This window comes from Perissodus microlepis, chromosome 1 (genome assembly GCF_051167445.1).
Source record: "Perissodus microlepis isolate ML-2025 ecotype Zambia chromosome 1, ASM5116744v1, whole genome shotgun sequence".
Lineage (NCBI taxonomy): Eukaryota > Metazoa > Chordata > Actinopteri > Cichliformes > Cichlidae > Perissodus > Perissodus microlepis.
The window spans coordinates 8,062,402-8,079,565 of NC_140461.1; the positions used below are offsets into that span (position 1 = coordinate 8,062,402).

General features: G+C 39.2%; 2 protein-coding genes across 4 annotated transcripts in view; both read left to right on the forward strand.

Annotated features, from left to right (window-relative positions):
• lrrc49 (leucine rich repeat containing 49) overlaps nucleotides 1–9,740 on the forward strand; it is a 31,732-nt gene extending 21,992 nt beyond the window's left edge. For all 3 annotated transcript variants that reach the window (XM_084928753.1, XM_084928762.1, XM_084928771.1), the window contains 5 exons: nucleotides 1,438–1,672; nucleotides 2,219–2,404; nucleotides 3,007–3,116; nucleotides 6,521–6,674; nucleotides 8,941–9,740. In XM_084928753.1, the coding sequence (XP_084784879.1) occupies nucleotides 1,438–1,672; nucleotides 2,219–2,404; nucleotides 3,007–3,116; nucleotides 6,521–6,674; nucleotides 8,941–9,156 (901 nt within the window). In that variant the 3' untranslated portion in view covers nucleotides 9,157–9,740. The remainder of the gene's footprint in view (nucleotides 1–1,437; nucleotides 1,673–2,218; nucleotides 2,405–3,006; nucleotides 3,117–6,520; nucleotides 6,675–8,940) is intronic.
• Nucleotides 9,741–13,119: 3,379 nt separating this feature from the next.
• thsd4 (thrombospondin type 1 domain containing 4) overlaps nucleotides 13,120–17,164 on the forward strand; it is a 48,707-nt gene continuing 44,662 nt past the window's right edge. Inside the window, exons 1-4 of the mRNA XM_084928730.1 lie at nucleotides 13,120–14,325; nucleotides 15,062–15,116; nucleotides 15,359–15,428; nucleotides 16,613–16,932. Of these exons, the coding sequence (XP_084784856.1) occupies nucleotides 15,088–15,116; nucleotides 15,359–15,428; nucleotides 16,613–16,932 (419 nt within the window). The 5' untranslated portion in view covers nucleotides 13,120–14,325; nucleotides 15,062–15,087. The remainder of the gene's footprint in view (nucleotides 14,326–15,061; nucleotides 15,117–15,358; nucleotides 15,429–16,612; nucleotides 16,933–17,164) is intronic.

The following is a 17,164-nucleotide window of genomic DNA, read 5'->3' on the forward strand; positions in this document are numbered from 1 at the left end:
CGACTGTACATTAACACAAAAATAAATCCATCACCAAGACCAATCCATCACCTGTTGAGAAGCACATTGTCAATCAGTTGTGTCACTTATTCCCCTAGCAGGCTGAACATGTTATATTGATAACTATAAGGTTTCACTATGACACTCTGATAATCTTATATAATCATTCTCACTGTCTTCACTTTTTAATATAATTAGTAGAACATGTAGTAGTTCTGTCTCATTTTTTTCATCTTATTTGTGCGGCTACACAGTTAATTAATCAGCATATGAATTCTGTAAGTATGAAATTTGTAGACAACACATGGACTTTATGATTTTAATTTCTTCCAATTTGCTTACTGTTTATTAGTTTTTACAGCTTTTAGACCAGTGGTTAATAGATTGAGACAACAAACTGCAGATTCACAAAAAAATAAAATATTAATACCAATATTTCTGTCCAAAGAGTAAACACGTTACAGATTATGAAATTATGAAATTACACACTAATACACACAAAAATGTGCAAACCTGTTTTTGTTTGCATTTCCTTTACTTGGTCAAGCTTGTCAATCTAGTTGAGACACAACACTACCTGTAGCAAACTGCTCATTTTAAAGAGGTATGTTACTGATTTAGTTCAATTATTCATTGACAGTACTTGTTTGGTTTTTAAAAATCTATGGCAACCTTTTTTCCACCTAGGAGAGGAAACTGCACCTACTCGGGACTATAGAAAAAGCTATTGTTTGAGGGCCACTCTCTAAAAATGGTGACTTTTTAAACAAGCCTTATATATGAGACAGCCCCATTATGGAAAACTAAATATACTCTTTTTGTTTACATTATATTTTGTGCCCCTGACTATCTATTTAACCTATCTAAGGTCACAACTCAAACTCACACTTTCTAAAGTTTGGTCTCTGTGTAATCTTGGATTAGACTTCAGTAATCAAGGGATTAATCTTAAAAGTACTTTGGCTTTCTGTTGCATTTTGTCAAGAGGATATGAAACATGAATAGGGGTTATTTGTCTATTGGCGGCCTGAAGTCAGGATGATCACTGTTGAATAGGGTGGAGCCAGTAGCCATCTGATGCCCTGCTATGCTGAAAAGTCCCTTGAGTGTCAGCAGACCCAGACGGAGATTATGTCTCCTTGAGACTCGCCAAGATTCTCTACTCTCACGACTCTCTTATCAGAGAAGGGCACTTCAACTGTTGTCTAGGAGTATAGAAAGCAATTGGGCAGCACAAACAGGACATTGACTAGACCAGTGAGTGTTCTCTTGTGTTCCACTTCTCTTAGCAACAATGCCTGAATTTTCAAGCAAATGTAGCATACACTTTTTTCATGAAGACATTCTTCAAGTTTCACAAAAAGCACAATTTGCGCATTTAGTATCAGAAAATTAACTTAAGGAGTGTTTTCGTGTGTGTTTGTATGTAATTTGCAGGCTTGTGGAGGCAGGGAGTGGCAGTGTTCAAAGCTTGTCCTTGTCTGACAGTCACCTGGCAGAGCTGGATGGAGACACCCTGCGTTTATTTGGACTTGGAGCCCTGGAGGCCCTGGAGAGGGGCTGGGGTGTTCAGACTGCTGGTGCTGTCACTGTAATAACCTTCCGCTACATCAACTTTGATGCCATAGTACCAACACTGCCACGAATAAGAGTCAAGTTCCCAAATCTGTCGGTGAGGCCATGTTATATTATTAGCTGTGCAGCTGTGATGACTTAATTAATTAATTAATTAATTAATCAGGAAGGAATACGGAAGGAAGGAAGGAATACGCTCATTGCATTTTTTATTTACCTTACTCACCAAAGTTCCATGACATGACACCAAAAGACGGTCTTGGCTAGTGGCTATTTGCCAGATCATAGCCAGATAGTCCTTAGTTATTGTCCCTGAACCTTTAGTTAATTTCTCTTATTACGTAATGTATCTTGTAGAGCGCCACATTAATCCAATATACAATAGAAAAATACATTTAATAGTCAGTGGTAGGGCCCATAATTTATACTTATAGCTGCCTCACAGGTATATTGTTGAAGCAGTGTAAATCAAGGCAGTATAAAAAAAAATCACATCATTTAATATTTTAATATATTGTATATATCTTTTAAACCCTTTTTGCCAAAGGCCAATCTTTTAAGTCCTAGTTGAATTTAGTGAGTTATTGATATAAACAACTACTTATTGCTTTAACACGTACCAACTTTTGTTTCTTTTCGGTAGCATATGATATTCCTGGAAACCAACATCAGCCGTCTGCCGCAGCTGGCAGCCCTGGCTCAGGTGAGGCGCCTAGACCAGCTGACCATACACCCAGACGGCAACCCAGTGGTCAGTTTGACTCTTTGGCGCTCCTTTGTCATCTATCGTCTTCACCACTTCAACCTGCAGAGGATAAATGGCCAGGAGGTGAGGATTAGCTTGGTCTTTTAACACATTCCTGGTGCTTATAGATAGTGAGATATTTTGGCAAAAGCCCCCTGACAACGTGGTCCCTGGAATCCCTCGGACACACAAACCCCTCCACCACGATAAGGTAGCGATTCACAGAGGGGCAATTAATTAATTAAAAACATGTCAAACCATTAATTTACTGTTGCCAGCCCTAAATGAATTCAATTCAATTCAATTCAATTCAATTTTATTTATATAGCGCCAAATCACAACAAAAGTCGCCTCAAGGCGCTTCATAGGTACAATTATAAATTATAGGTCTGTGTCTCCTGGAATGCTGTACCTGAGGATATTGCCTCTACATTAGATCCCATTTTAGACTTGATTTGATAAATGACCTTTAAATTAGTTTTCACCTGCCACTTGTCTCTGTATTAGCTGCCACTTTCATGTCTTATCCTATCTTGCATCTGTTAAATGGGATCAAACCTTTTTGCTAAGCCGAATCCATGAATAAAGTTGTAAATTTTCATTTCGTATTGGGAAATATATGAAAAAGCTTGTCACTGAAATATATTGTGCTGTGTGTATGTATGTGCTTTGTGTATTCACCTTAGGTGACCATGAACGATGTTATCGCTGCAGAACGTGTATTTGGAACACTGGGCCATATAGCAGCCACTGAAACTCCACGTTGCCGGCTCCTTCTGCTGCTTGAGGAGTCCAGGTGAGAACTTGATTCCAGATGTTTAACCATAACATAGCATTAACTACAGATTAATGGCAGGTGTGTGCTGTGTCTTGGACCATGTAGATTGTTTGTTTAAGTATGTCAAAAATGTGTGGATCCTTAAATGTGTGTCAGATGTAGGCTTCTGTACATGTGTGTACATGCCTGTGCATAGCGTTTTGTGGGTATATGAGTGTGAGTAACAGTGAGACAGAGCCTGGCACTGAGGAGCCAGGGGAATTAGACTATGTGTCTCAGGATAAGGGTGGGTACTTGGCATTTAGACACAAACATTCCTTTCTCTCACCAGCCAAAAAGCTCTTGAGGTCTGTCTCTCAGGGTCAATTAAAAAACATCCTAACAAGGAAAAGAAATCTGCTTGTCACGCACAAGACTACTTTGGCCAGATTTCTTGTAAAGACATTTTTTGAACTCAGTGATATCTACCTGGATAATAAATAAATTAAGGATTATATACTTCCCAGATAATTGAATACATCTTGCTTGTAACAGGTTTTACCCCATGTTGGCATCAGAACTGCCTTAATTTTTGATTGCATAGATCACAAAGGAAACATTCCTCATAGATTTCAGTTATATTGACAGGAAACATTTATTGAAAAAGATTGAAAAAAAAAAGATTGAAAAAGATTGAAAATCTCTACTGGATCTGGTTCTACTGGATTGAGATCTGGTGACTGTGTAAGTTATTTGAGTACAGTGAGCTCATTGTCATCTTCAAGAAACCAGTTTGACACGATTTGAGCTTTGTGACACTATCCTGCTGGAAACAGCCGTCAGGAGATGGGCACACTAATGCACGTTGAATAAAAATGTAAACAAATTTATTTTAAACAACCTAGAACTCAATTTCAACTGCCTTTGTATCCTTTGTATCTCACCTCTGCTTCATGGAGTCTGTTATGAATATATAACACACAACACCCCAAGGCCAAAGATTAATTTCATATCAGTGCAGAAATCTTACTCACTGTTATCCGCATGCAGGATCTTGAATAATTTGTATCCATCTGACTCACTTATTTAAAAAAAATCTGAAAACTGCTGTAGATTGTTTCTCACATAAAATGTGGTTTTAGTTTCCCAGCATGAATAATAAAAAAAAAAGAAATTACTGGAAACAGCGATTATGAGTGAGCAAACAGTATTAAAAGATGGTAAATTAATGCTGAGCTCTTGTTATGTCTATTTTGTTTAGAGGGGTTACCTTAAACGCTAGTGAGGAATTAAGTTCCTGCAGAGGTCAGTAAGTTGAGGCATTCTGCGCATTTCAGGATTTGTCCCCACTGGGATTCTGTCACTGCAGCGTCTCCTCGATGCAGTTATGTATGGCTGCATAACTCTGCATCAGTGCCTTCATCAGTAAGATGTTTTGATGGGTTTCTTTGCAAAATGATTTTAAAAGTTATGGACTGATTTGACCTGCAAGATATAGCAAAAAATCATGTGCATCGCATTTTGCAAAAAATAAATAGCTAATAGAAATAGAAATACTAAAAATTATTGTACATAATTTTTTATGTAGTCAGATATGCCTCTGGATCCAGGCACTCAACTCATGTAGCATTTGTAGCCGTGGCAAAGGTATGCATTCAGACTACGTTTATCTGTGCGCCACAGGCGTTCTAGTAAAAAAACTCAAAAAACCCATATCATCCTACACTATGGAATTTAAGATCTCATTATAATAAACACTTTCAGTTTATCACACTTTGTTTTGCATCATAAGGAGCTGACACTGGAAACACATGTGATGCTGCTTATATTGCATATATTAGCTATCTGATTTTTCTGTGCACACGAGCTCCTCTAAAATTTGGCATTGAGTCAGTCTATAGTCATCGCTTACTTAGCTAATCATTTAATTGCCTTAATTCCATACAAAATCTGTGCTTCTTGTCTTTCCTGTAATAGATGTGAATAGTCCTTTAATGGACCAGAACAGAGATTGCTATCACCAATCAATAATATTTTTTTTTTCATTTATAAAATCATTTATAAAATGCTAATGTCCTCTCTCTGTCCCTTGCTTCTCCTTCTCATATAGCATGTGTTATACCTGCATTAAGCATATTTCATACTTCCTCTCAGTATAAAGTTACATGTGTAAGATTCAGTAGTGTGTATTCTCTGCTTTCAACAACTGTTCATTTTCACTCATTTGTAGTGTGTGACAGTTGTATTTGTGTTTGTATGCGTTTATAATGGTTGTAATATCCTCATGGCCATTTCTTGAAAAGGAGAGTTATAATGTAATTTATCTGGATAAGTAATAAAGATAATAGAATATTGTAATAAAGTATAGAGTATAGTAATATAAAGTATAAAATATAGTAATAAAGAACTGATGCACTGTGAACAAGCTGCGAGAGAGAATGGCCCATTTATTTATCTATCTACCTTTAATCAGTTAAGTTAAGTTAAGTTAAGTTAAGTTAAGTTAAGTTAAGTTACCTCCCCCACCCACACCCGTCAGGGTTCTTTAACTTCAGTCTGAGTGAAGACATCAAAGGGAAACTAACGCTGTAACTGGGCATGCTTGCTATATTGCTTAAGGTCTCTGATGGACAAAATACAACTAAATTCCTCAGCATTAACCAGATGCCATCTGCACTGTGTTTGTAAAATTCAGGCTGAAACTGTGGGATCATATATCAAACCCAAGGTGTTGTTTCAAGTTTTTTTTAATTTATTTTTTATCAGATCTAACTTCCACGCATCTGTATTATTGTGTTAGTCATTACAATGTGTGAATGACACACACTGATGTGTTTTGGCATACACATGCATTCACACACTCTACAAACTGTCTTATCTTAAAAGGAATGTTTGCCTCCAGCTTCCTCTGAAAAGACAGTTTCAGCATCCTGGCACTGACCTGTGGTACATGTTGGTGCAGTAGTGTATCACATGACATTTACTTTTGATAGACAGCAACATTTGATGTAGTTTATGTTAGAGCGCTGTACTGCTTTAATAAGTGTATTGTACTTCTCTGTGTTAAAGACATTAAAATATTTATGGAAACAGTTCAAAAAGACTATTAACATTTTACATATTGTTTGCCTGTTTGCTTGGATTTAATCCATTATGGTGTTTTTTTGTTCAAAGTATCTGAGTGTTGCTGACCTTTCTGAACTGTCAGTGTTTGTTTAAATGCTGTCATTTCTGACGACTTCTCAAGTGAGCCCTTTCCCTTATTTCTCAAGAAACTGTTTTCACAGTATTAAGTTGAGATAGTGCCATTTGATGGATACAAAAACATGCCTTTATTATAGTGGTGCCACTCACTTGCAGCCACTGTTTCTCCCCAGGTGTCTTTGTGTTTTTTCAGTCTATATCTGACTTACTCTTCTTTCTTGTCTTTCTTCACCCTGAAGGAAGCGGCAGTTGCAGTTCCTGTTGGAGGGGCGTGGCCGGCGGGCAGGACTCAGTCCAGAGGAGCTGCGTGATAATGGGAAACTCCTGGGAGAAGGCCTGAGCAGAGCATTGTTTAACTATCCAAGCAGAGACTGCAGTGCAGAGAGCCCTGAGGTTAGTTCTTATTTATAGTGCTGACTGTACTTCATCTTCAAAAGAAGGTTAAGAGAAAATACAAACAATGACTTGAACAGGAGTCAGCTTCTGGTGTCATTCATACAAATAACACACAGGTCATTAATGCACCATCGAACAGGAATCAGTATTTGACATCAGTCCTTTCTAATTCATGCGGGACTACTGTACTGTGAAACTTGTATCTTGATCTGCAGTCATTTATATTCAGAGAACAAAGCAGGCCTCTGTTACAACAGTTATGGCATTGATTAAGTCAGATAAAGCAGGAGTGAGCAGTATGGGTGAGATGGACTGAAAGTTGGTCTTCAACTATTATAGCAATAAAAGATATTGTGCATGCTGTTTTATCATCATCATTGCTAAAGGTTTCACTAACAAGTGCAACTAATACTACCAGTGTTGCCAGAAACTTTGCATTGGATGGCATAGCTTATAAAACACACATTATAAGCCGAAGAAAAAACAGCAATTTCTGAAATCTTAAAATTACTTTCCTCAGCCAGATACAGTTAACATGGTTCCACTTGGGATTACTTAATATTACTCAAATCTCTATTTTCTCTTAAATTCAGCAACAATAAATACAGTGAACTTGGGATAACAGCACATTGGAGAAGCCTCTAGCTAATGTAGCCTCTTAGTAACCGGCACTTGCACTAATGCAGTTTCATCCTGTTTTATTTGGGTGCAATTTAACCTCCATTTACTGAGGACAGAGTGGAGCATCTGACATGTTTGTGCAGATCAGGCACCAGTACCTGTTTTGGCATGACAGTACTCTTGCTTTTCTGCCCCGTGTTCAGGTCACCTCTTTCACCTCTCTTTTAAAGTTAGATAAAGGCTTTTTACCCAATCTCATTATAACATCAACACCAGCATTGACTTTATAATTTAGTTGTATGTTTAACAAAAGCGTGCTGCGATATATAAGACCTCTGTTTCCACTAATCTAAGACACTCCTATCATTTCTGTGTGAAAAACAAATGTATTTATAAGATAGAAAAATGAACAAACCAAATGTATTAGAATTTGTAACGCAAACATACAAATTGTGTTGTTCTGTTCACAGTCTATACGTATGTTTAAATAAGTATGGAAATCATTTGAATGTTGACTCAAGAAACAGCTTAGTGGAATAGAGGAATGGGAGTAAACTATCATCTTAACATCTCCAACAGTGAAGCATGGCATGCTCAATGAAGAAAGATCTTTATTACACACAGTGTAGGGTAGACCGTAAAATGAAGAGAGAGAGATAGAGTGACTTGCAGGAAATACTCTTAAGTAGACTCAAACACAGGGCACAGCGGAGAGAAGCATAGCCTTCGGCATATTAGTTGTCTGCTCAACCACAGTGCTGTGAAAAAGAATTTGCCCTCCTAGTGATTTTTTCCTTTTTTGAAAATTTGTTACAATTACATGTTTCAGATCATTATGCACATTTTAATGTTAGACAAAGATAATTCCAGAAAATATAAAGTGCACTTTTAAGAGATGATTTCATTTATTGAGGGGAAAAAAAGTTATCCAAACCTACCTACCTCCATGTGAAAAAAAAACTGTGGAGGAATTTTTGCCAACTCTTCTTTGTAGAATTGTTTCAATTCAACCACACTGAAGGGTTTTCAAGCATGAGTGGCCTGTTTAAGTTCATGTCAAAGCGTGTCAGTAGGGTTTAAGTGTGGCCTGTGATTCAGGCACTCCAAAATCTTAAATTTTTTTTGAATTTGTTTTTTGAGCAATAGCTTTTTTCACACAAGGCCAGGTAAATTTTGATAACTTTAAAGGAAAAAACAAAACAACTTTTTTTGTCATTTATAAGCTGCTTTGTTTTTCTAGACTTCCCATCTTTTATTAGCGTGTCTTGCAGGATAATATGTGGTTAGCTGTCCTTGAAACAAAGCTTAGTAGATGTTGGGTGTTGCAGCAGTAGAAAGTGTCAAGAAAGCTTTTTGCACCAGAGATCATTAGAATTTATCCGATCCGAATAGTGCAAATTTTCCTTGTAAACTAAGAATCTAAGGTTTCACTTTTGCACTGTGATTGTATTATGGGTGTGTTTAATAAAGACATGTAGGATTATTACTGTCTGTGTGTTATTATCTGAAGTTTGTGTACTTATTATATTTTTCAGCCCATTGTGAGCAGTTCATAGAGAAAATAGACAATCTCAATGGTTTCACATGTCCCATGCCATAGAAAAACAGAATCAACAACAATGAGCTCTCTTTCCTTTCACAGGAGGGCAGTGTGGAGTCGTCAGAGCGTGCTACTATGATAGAGCAGTACCTACAGGAGTTGGTCCAAAGTGCATCAGACACCAACCTGAAGGGCGAGGCTTTACACAAGCTCTGGCCTTCCATGTTTGCAGAGATGGTGAGAGACTGTGTCTTGGAGATGAGGGACCGAGCGGCCTTCCGCCAAGCCAGCCTGGCAAAGCTCTCTGAGACCAAGTGAAAAGGACCAAAGGTTCACTGTTAGGCAACATACATGCACACGTGGACAGAGCTTTCTTGGGCATCTTTGTCCTTTAATTTCAAAATGGATAACACATAATCACTTTATCAGTTTTAATGCATTTGGAAACACAAGGGTGTATTTCCTTAGTCTGTTGGAAGCTTCTGCTTGAAATGTACGTAGACTATTTTATAGATGTCTGAAGAAATTGTCTGAATGTAGATTTTTCACTAAAAACCCACAGTTTGATTCTTCAGAGCTTGAAGGTAAATAATACTTGAAGAATGTTAAAGAGACTTAGTGACTCAATGTGCATTGTTGCCCCTAGGGAGCATTGTCTGCACTTTAAAAGCCATCTGAATGACCCTTCTACACCATTAATATCATCAGCTGAAAATGACCAGTGTCTCTTTTCTTGAGACTAGAATGATTTTTCTGTCTTAAAGCCTGTCTCATCCATTGCTCTCTCATTTCTTCCTGCGGGGCATAAATGCAAGGGCACAAACAAGGACAAGGTCTTTTCTTTGTTTACCACTGATTTTCTGTATTGTGCTTAGTATTAAACAATTCTGCATTAACACTGAGATTGTCTGCATAGTATGCCTAATTATTTTTCTGATAAATGTCTCTACTGGAATGAAGGGGCTAGGTCATCCAGTTAGATCATTTCTTAAAATATGCTATTCTCACTTTGAAAGTCAGTCACAAGCCATTGGTATTTCAGAAGGCGGAGGCTCTACATTCATGCTAGGAGGTCCAAAAACTAGGAAGGTAGCGTGAACTAAGACTGGAATGTCCCCGAAGGTGTAGAGGCTTCACCTGTTTCCCACCACCTGCTCTTTAACCCTACAAAAAATGCTTAACCCTTATTTAATCTGACAGTCAGCAGGGAATGGCACCAAGCCAGAGGAGTAACACCACGAGTGTCAAACAGCCCCACACAAACTGATGGGTCGTGTTGTCATATGTCATCCACCTCACTGGAGATCAGTGCCTTTCTTGGGGCATTTGACTTGAAGAAGGCAAGAACATCAGTGCCCGGTGGCTATTTTCTGGTAAAAAAAAAGTAATGTGAGTGACATTCATATTTACTTTTCTCCCACAACAATCTTCTGCCCATGCTACAGAGTATAGTTCAGCATCTGTTCTAATAGAGCAGTTAAATCTAAGAACCAGAACATCGCAGTTGTTGTATAAAAAGAAACACAGTATAATGTGTTGTTTTTGGGGGAACTGTCCCATGATGATTTCATATGAAGGCTCATTGTTCTGCTTTGACAGGAAAGCTCTCAGTGCAAATGTCTGCTATCAGAAAGCGACAACTTGTTTACACGCAACATTGCTGCCTATCAGCAATGCACTGTTGTTATATTTTGTCAGTTTGTGAGACTACAGGTGTCAACACTGCAAGAAAAGTCTAGTCCCAAAGGACTGACAGAACTTTGTGACTAGTGACAGCAAACAGATGCAGAGCCACAAAATGAGAGCAATGTCTCATTGCTGGAGAGAAGTCCAGACAGTTTAGTATTTCCTGAGCTCCATCCAGTCTAGAAAGCTACACACATGAATATGTGCTCCATATGTCTTGGTGAGAAATAACTGTCAGTCAATCTGCGGCACAAATTAAATACATATTTGTTTATCATAGGACGTTACACTGACATTTGTATTAAATGTGCAATGTGTATTAAATGCAATTTTATTATGTCTGAATATTAAAATATATATAGTTCTTTTTTCAATTAGAGTTGCTGTGTTTGCAGCAAGGATTAGTCTGGTTACATGATAGTAATCAATAGCTGTAATACTTAAAGTGGGTGAGTAAAGCACAAGGTTTTCAATTTATCTCAGTTAGCACTGGCTACAGTAGATCATCAAAATAGCTTTTATCTACGCCTGAAAACTGAGCACTTGGATCCTTGCTCACAGTAAATCAATGCACTTTTTTTCTGTCACAACAGCAGCACTGTACGTCTCAGCTGCCAATGCACAGTGGCCATCAGCCAAGAAGAGCTTGGATAATGAGAGGCAAACTAGTGTGAGGATTTCTGCAAGGCTGTGAAGACGATCTCATTTTCAGAATGCAAATAATGGACTAACTTTCTTTCCATCTTTGTGTACCTCTGATTTCTCAGACAACTTTAAACCTCCACGCCACAGGCTTGATTGATTCAGCTGTGGTTTAAAGCTTACAGTTGTCTGTTTATGAGTGTAATGGTGTAATTATAATGTAGACACACGTAGAAGGTCACAGTAAACCCAAAAGGGGGAGTGAAATGAGAGTGAATTCATTATTGTACTTATTATAAAATAGTTGACTAAACCCATGCAATATTATCTGTATAATCTCTGTTTGGGTGAATGACAAGCTAAAATCCTAAGAGCTGGTTTAGAAGCTGCAGTGTTGATATGCTCAACTCTGATAGATTTTTCTGCAGTCTGGAGAGCCGGCTGCCAATTCGTTCCACCTCACAGAACCAACTATTAGTTTCTGCTGGAATGAACCAAGTGTATTGTTTATTGTGAGCCATGTGCTGCAAAAAATAATGATCTGAAACAGTGGTTTGACTTGTTAGTTAATCAATTGCATTTCAGAATTATAATGAGTTAGATGTAGATTGCAAAATAAATTTCCCCCGAAGATCAACTTACATTAACCCTTAAAAAAATGTAAATAAATAAAGGGAGATGGTGCTTTACTATAGCTTGTCATTCTACTGCTCCCTTTAGACACATTTATGAAATCTTTTTGAGTGTTGTCCAGAGACAGTGTACATGTTCACCCTGTGTGAGACAGTAGTGTCCACTGTCTTTAAATCTTGTCTAGACAGACTGTCAGCCAATCATCTGAAACAATATTGTTTGTCTAAGAAAGGTTTAAAAACTTCAAGGTTAAATGCCTGAGCAGTCTCAACATCTATGCACTAGTGAGAAAAGTCAGTGGGGGCAAGCTCCCTTTACTTTACTCCCCATACTGCAAAGAGACATACTGCAGTGCAGTGGTACATAGTGCCACTAGTACCACTGGTGATGGATCTCTATGCACAGACTTAGGCTGCACAGACATATTGGCATACTGATTTCACAATATTTGTAGATTATGTTGGCTATACTCTATAATAAAGGCTGCATGTTTATGAATGATGGCTATAATAAGCTGCTGTGGTATAAACCACTCTGCTATGCATAGCTCTGTTTTTCAAACTAAATAAACAGACTGAAGAAAACAATACACTGAGCTTTTTTACTCTGCAAAAATAAAACAGCAAATCTCTGTGATTCAAGCCTGAAGCCAAATGTTACTCCACATGTGACCTACCTCATATAAAAATGCCTCCAGTTTTCATTTAGCTAAAAAGTCTTAGATTATCCAGTTTTTGTATATTTGCTTTGGCTGCATTCGAGTACCAATCCCACTTAATGAAGTCTGCTCCTTTGAGACATCCTGGAAAAAATCAAGACAATTCTTGTGAATTATAGTTTAAATTCACTGTTTTGTGGTTTTCTGCATTTTCCCAGTATTGAAACAGTATAGGTGAAGCTGTACATATAGCACTATGAGTTGGTTTATTGGATGACCAAACAATAAATCCATGCAAACAAAACTGTGCAAATTGCATTTCTTTCAGAACAGTTTCTTCAATGACTCTATGTCATTGTTACGGCCCTAGCAGGGCCTCCTCCTGAAGGTGCCTGTGTGGGCGTGTCCCACCACCCCTTCTGCCTGAGGTGCCACCTTTCCCTTTTACGCAGGTGACTCTCGTCAGTAATTAAGGAGATTTAAGCCCAGGGAAAGGTGAGCTCTGGGCCAGAGTGCCATTAGTGTGTTTGTAGCTAGTGAGCTGTGTGTTTGTAGCTAGTGAGCTGTGTGTGTGTGTGTGTGTGTGTGTGTGTGTGTGTGTGTGTGTGTGTGTGTGTGTGTGTGTGTGTGTGTGTGTGTGTGTGTGTGTGTTGTGGTTTTTTTTTTTGTTTTTTTTTTTTTTGGTGGTTTTCAGCTAGTGAGCTGCTCTTTCTTTTTGGCTTACGTTTTGCTTTATTGACCAACGCCTGAGTTTTGTTTGTTTTCTTAAATGGTGATAGCGGCTTGTCCGTCTCTTTTAGTTAGTTTTAATAGAAACTTTAATAAAACTCTTTAATTTAACCCTTATGCCTTCTTGTCTCCTTTTTCTGACCCGGACACTTTTTGTTACTTCCCCCTCACCGCCTAGACCCCTCAGGGGAACGTAACAGTCATTTTGTAGAAGCTAGATAAAAAAATAATCATGTTACAGAGGCATGAACTAGAATATCTAATGAGTCCTGGCTGTATTTTATTTGTGGCAAGAAGGGGAAGCATTATTTTGATAAAACTGCCCTTTAACTTTCCTGTTTTGTTATTTTATATATTGAGTTTGTTTTTAATTGCTGCTGATTAAAACTATTGCAAGTTTTACAAAGACTCGAGCAATATTTTGAAAGTGTAATATAAGTTACTGGCATCCTTGCGGCGTTTCGTATGCAGTGTTAGAGAACAAAAGCTAAATGCAGCTAATACACCAGCATTTCAGTTTTTCAGCACTTAGATCCTTTTTGTGACCTCTGTCAGAGACACGGGAGTAGCTTTGACTTGATTAAGGAGATCGTTTACCTGCATGTGGCTCCAACATGGGCAGCTCACGGCGAGAGGAGTGTCGAAAAGACTTTGGAGAGGAACATAAACCCCCCACTTCCCTCTCACTTTACACATAAATGCATCCAAGCTCGCCACCACCTTTCGCGGAATTGGAAAGGAGGCGCACACCTCAATATTTACACGAGACACAAACACACACAGTCAGACAACGTAGTCACAGCGACAGGGGGCGCAGCAGAGGGCGCATTCTGTGGGTTGTGTCAGTTTCCAGCTTTCTGTCATTCAGTGGCTTTGTGCGTAAAAGTAGAACCACCGGAGTCACCGTGATGATTAGAGTCTGGAGTTTACACTCTGCCTGGATTTGTTTCGCAACTCTGGTACGGATTAACTGATTTACATGGCTCAGCAGCAAGTTTCTAGAGGGAAGTCCTGCATTTCTACCTGGATTAATGTTTCGACCATGAGGATTGCGCGTTGATAGGACCTACTACTACTTAGAGCTTACAGTGAGGCAGCAAATAACTTCACCATACACGCGTCAGTAACTAAAAGTACAGGTAGGTGGAGATGATGCTATAGGCCTTTCTGTCATACTATTATCATTTCTTGTTATTTTTCTTTAACTATAATAAATTAATCCTCACAGCGAGTAAAGTGAATGTGTATTACGGGAAGTGGCGTCCTGCGTCCTGAGGGAAGAATCGCAGTAATTAATCGAAAGTTACTGTCTGCTGGGCGACCTTTAAAAAGCATTATGCTATCCAAAAGGGTTAAACTCTATGATTTTCAGCACAACTAATTATCTACCACCCCCATTCACCTTTCAGTGTTTTCCCGGTGTTTGCTAAGTGGCAGTTCTCAGGTCTTTTTGACCATTTCATTTGTGTCAATAAAATTCATGTAGGAAATGTGCAAAGAAGGCCTAGGTCATAGGGTCAGGGGTGACAGGTGAAAGTTTTTCTCTGACTGCAACTCAAACCTGCTGTCAGCGGTGATGCAGTTTTTAGATTCCAGAAGTTAAGAGGTCATCACAGGGTCAGGTGGGTAAAAGTCTTTTTCAAATGGATTCTAGAGTGAAGTGGTAGGAAAAAAATGTACCAGTTTTGATAGAAACAACGTTTCCTTTGAATATATGCCAAGCTAAAAAGGTAAACTGAGTCTGTTCTGTAGATGGACAGTGATTAGACAGAATCTAACTCTCTGAAGCTTCTGGACTGTAGCCTCACATCAGCACTGAAAATGTCACCACCACTCAGGTGCATGCTAATGTCAACTTCTCTTTTTACATTTAAGTGTACAGCTTTAAGAAACCAGGAAGTATGAAAGGAGGCTGTGTCTGGACTGTCAGGTAAATTAATATTGGGTGCATTCATTTGTGGTTAACCTCAGATTTATGTCTGTGTTCCCATTTTTTGTGAGACTGACTCATTCTCTGATTATCCTTAATAGAAGCTGAATAACAGTATGTCAGTATTTCAGCAATATTTCAATAGTAGTATCAGCAAATCATAATTTATATTGTAAGCCAATAAACCAGTTGGAGTAAAGCTGTAAATATGACCAGTAATTACTTCTCTCTGGTTTGTACAGACTGTCTATGCTGCTATTGTTACTTTGGTCAGATCCCCTGGGCAGCCAACACACAACAGACCACAGAAAGGTGAGCATGGGAGATGGAGCTACTAGAAAAAATATGTCAGTGTTCTAACTTGAGTGATTTGCTTGATGTCCTAATTCTCATGATGGTAGACCTCCATCAAATGTTTCCTGGAATTTTTATTTTTGGTGTTTTATCTTTTAGTCTAATTGCTTGGTTGGAAAAAGAGACAGGAATGCTCATCTCCAAAGATGGCATGCATGATTGTTTCTCACCAGCACAGCCAAATGCCACCCAAAACAGTGAATGAGAGTATTCCCAGGGGTATCCTGACCACGGTGATAATCTGTACTTGTAGAGATGGAAAGTGAAAACATCTGTCGGCCTTAGCCAAACAAAGAGGGCTGATTTTTAGTTGTCAGCAATCCACCTCTTGACCCCTGCAGAGACACAAGTAATGGAAGATGGCTGACCAACAGAACTGTCAGAAAGAAGGGTGTGTGTGTGTGTGAATTGCCTCCGTGTGTTTCTACTGGGGGTCCAGCTGTGTGACCTTTGGGTGACCCAGAGATGACAGTGGCTTTGGGTTACAAAAGCCGAAGCTGCAGAAGAGGCGGAGGGGTGGTCCAGGGCTTCCCTGAATAGCTGCACAGGCTGACTGACAGCAGAAGAAGCTCCCTGCCAACTCTCCCTACTGCTTTTGTATTCTCTTTCCATCCACTAAAAGTCAAAGGCAGCTGAGCTTTTACTACAGTCATGTGTTTGCCCAGAGAGGTTGTTGTGAAAGGCGACAAAGCACTCCTTAAAGACAGGATTTCCACGCAACTTTGCGGATAAAGGCAGCTTGGAAAAGGACTCCTGCTGGCAAATTCCTCAAACAGAGAGCAGAGAGTGATCGCTGCTAATATGTCCCTGGCACAGAGACACAGAGGCATACAGTCAATAGTGAGAAGCACAGGTAGCCAATAGGGGATAGACCACAAACAGACACCCACTAATCAGCCAAATCAGGGCTTTATTCCCATGAACAGAGGTCTATTTCATGAGCACTGGTGGGGGGCAGAGAGGCAGGATAGTTGTGGTGATGTGATGAGGCCCCCAATGTAAGCTTTTATTCAAAGCCATTATCTTTAAAGATTAAAGTCTTGCTGAGGCTTTCCACAAATCCTTGGCATTCAGATCTTGCAGCACTTTTCCACTTCTTTGCACTTTGTGATGCCCTTAATTGATGTTTCATTTCCATGCAGGTTCCTCAGAGGGCAGAGCACCACGAGGAAGTTAGGGCAGAGCATGGAGAAATTCAGGGATCTTGGGGTGTCTGGGGTCCCTGGTCAGCTTGCTCCCGGACCTGTGGAAAAGGAGTACAAGAACAGACTAGGCCCTGCCTACCTGTGTACGCTCCATCTCAGTACCCCTCCAGAGGGGCTGGTGTTCAGCCTCATCAACCAGGCCATATAGTTTCAGCTCTTCGGCCTACAGTTCCTCTGCACCGCAGCACAGCCAGACCCTACAACAGCAGCAGCCGTGGAGAGCTGAGAAAAGAGAAGAACAGGCCTGGTGGGCGCAGGTACACACTTTTAGCAGATATTATTCTGCACAGAGACATGGGATTAATTGTAGGACCAAAAGAAATCTAATAGATGCATTTGTAATTCCCAGGCATTCGTTTAGGCCACAATGAAAAATAATATGAGGGAGAATTTTGGTCCTCTGGCTATATAACTGTAGTAATAATAAATAAATGATGAATAATAAATGCCAGTACAGAGTACAGACTACAGGTTGCCAGCACAATAGCA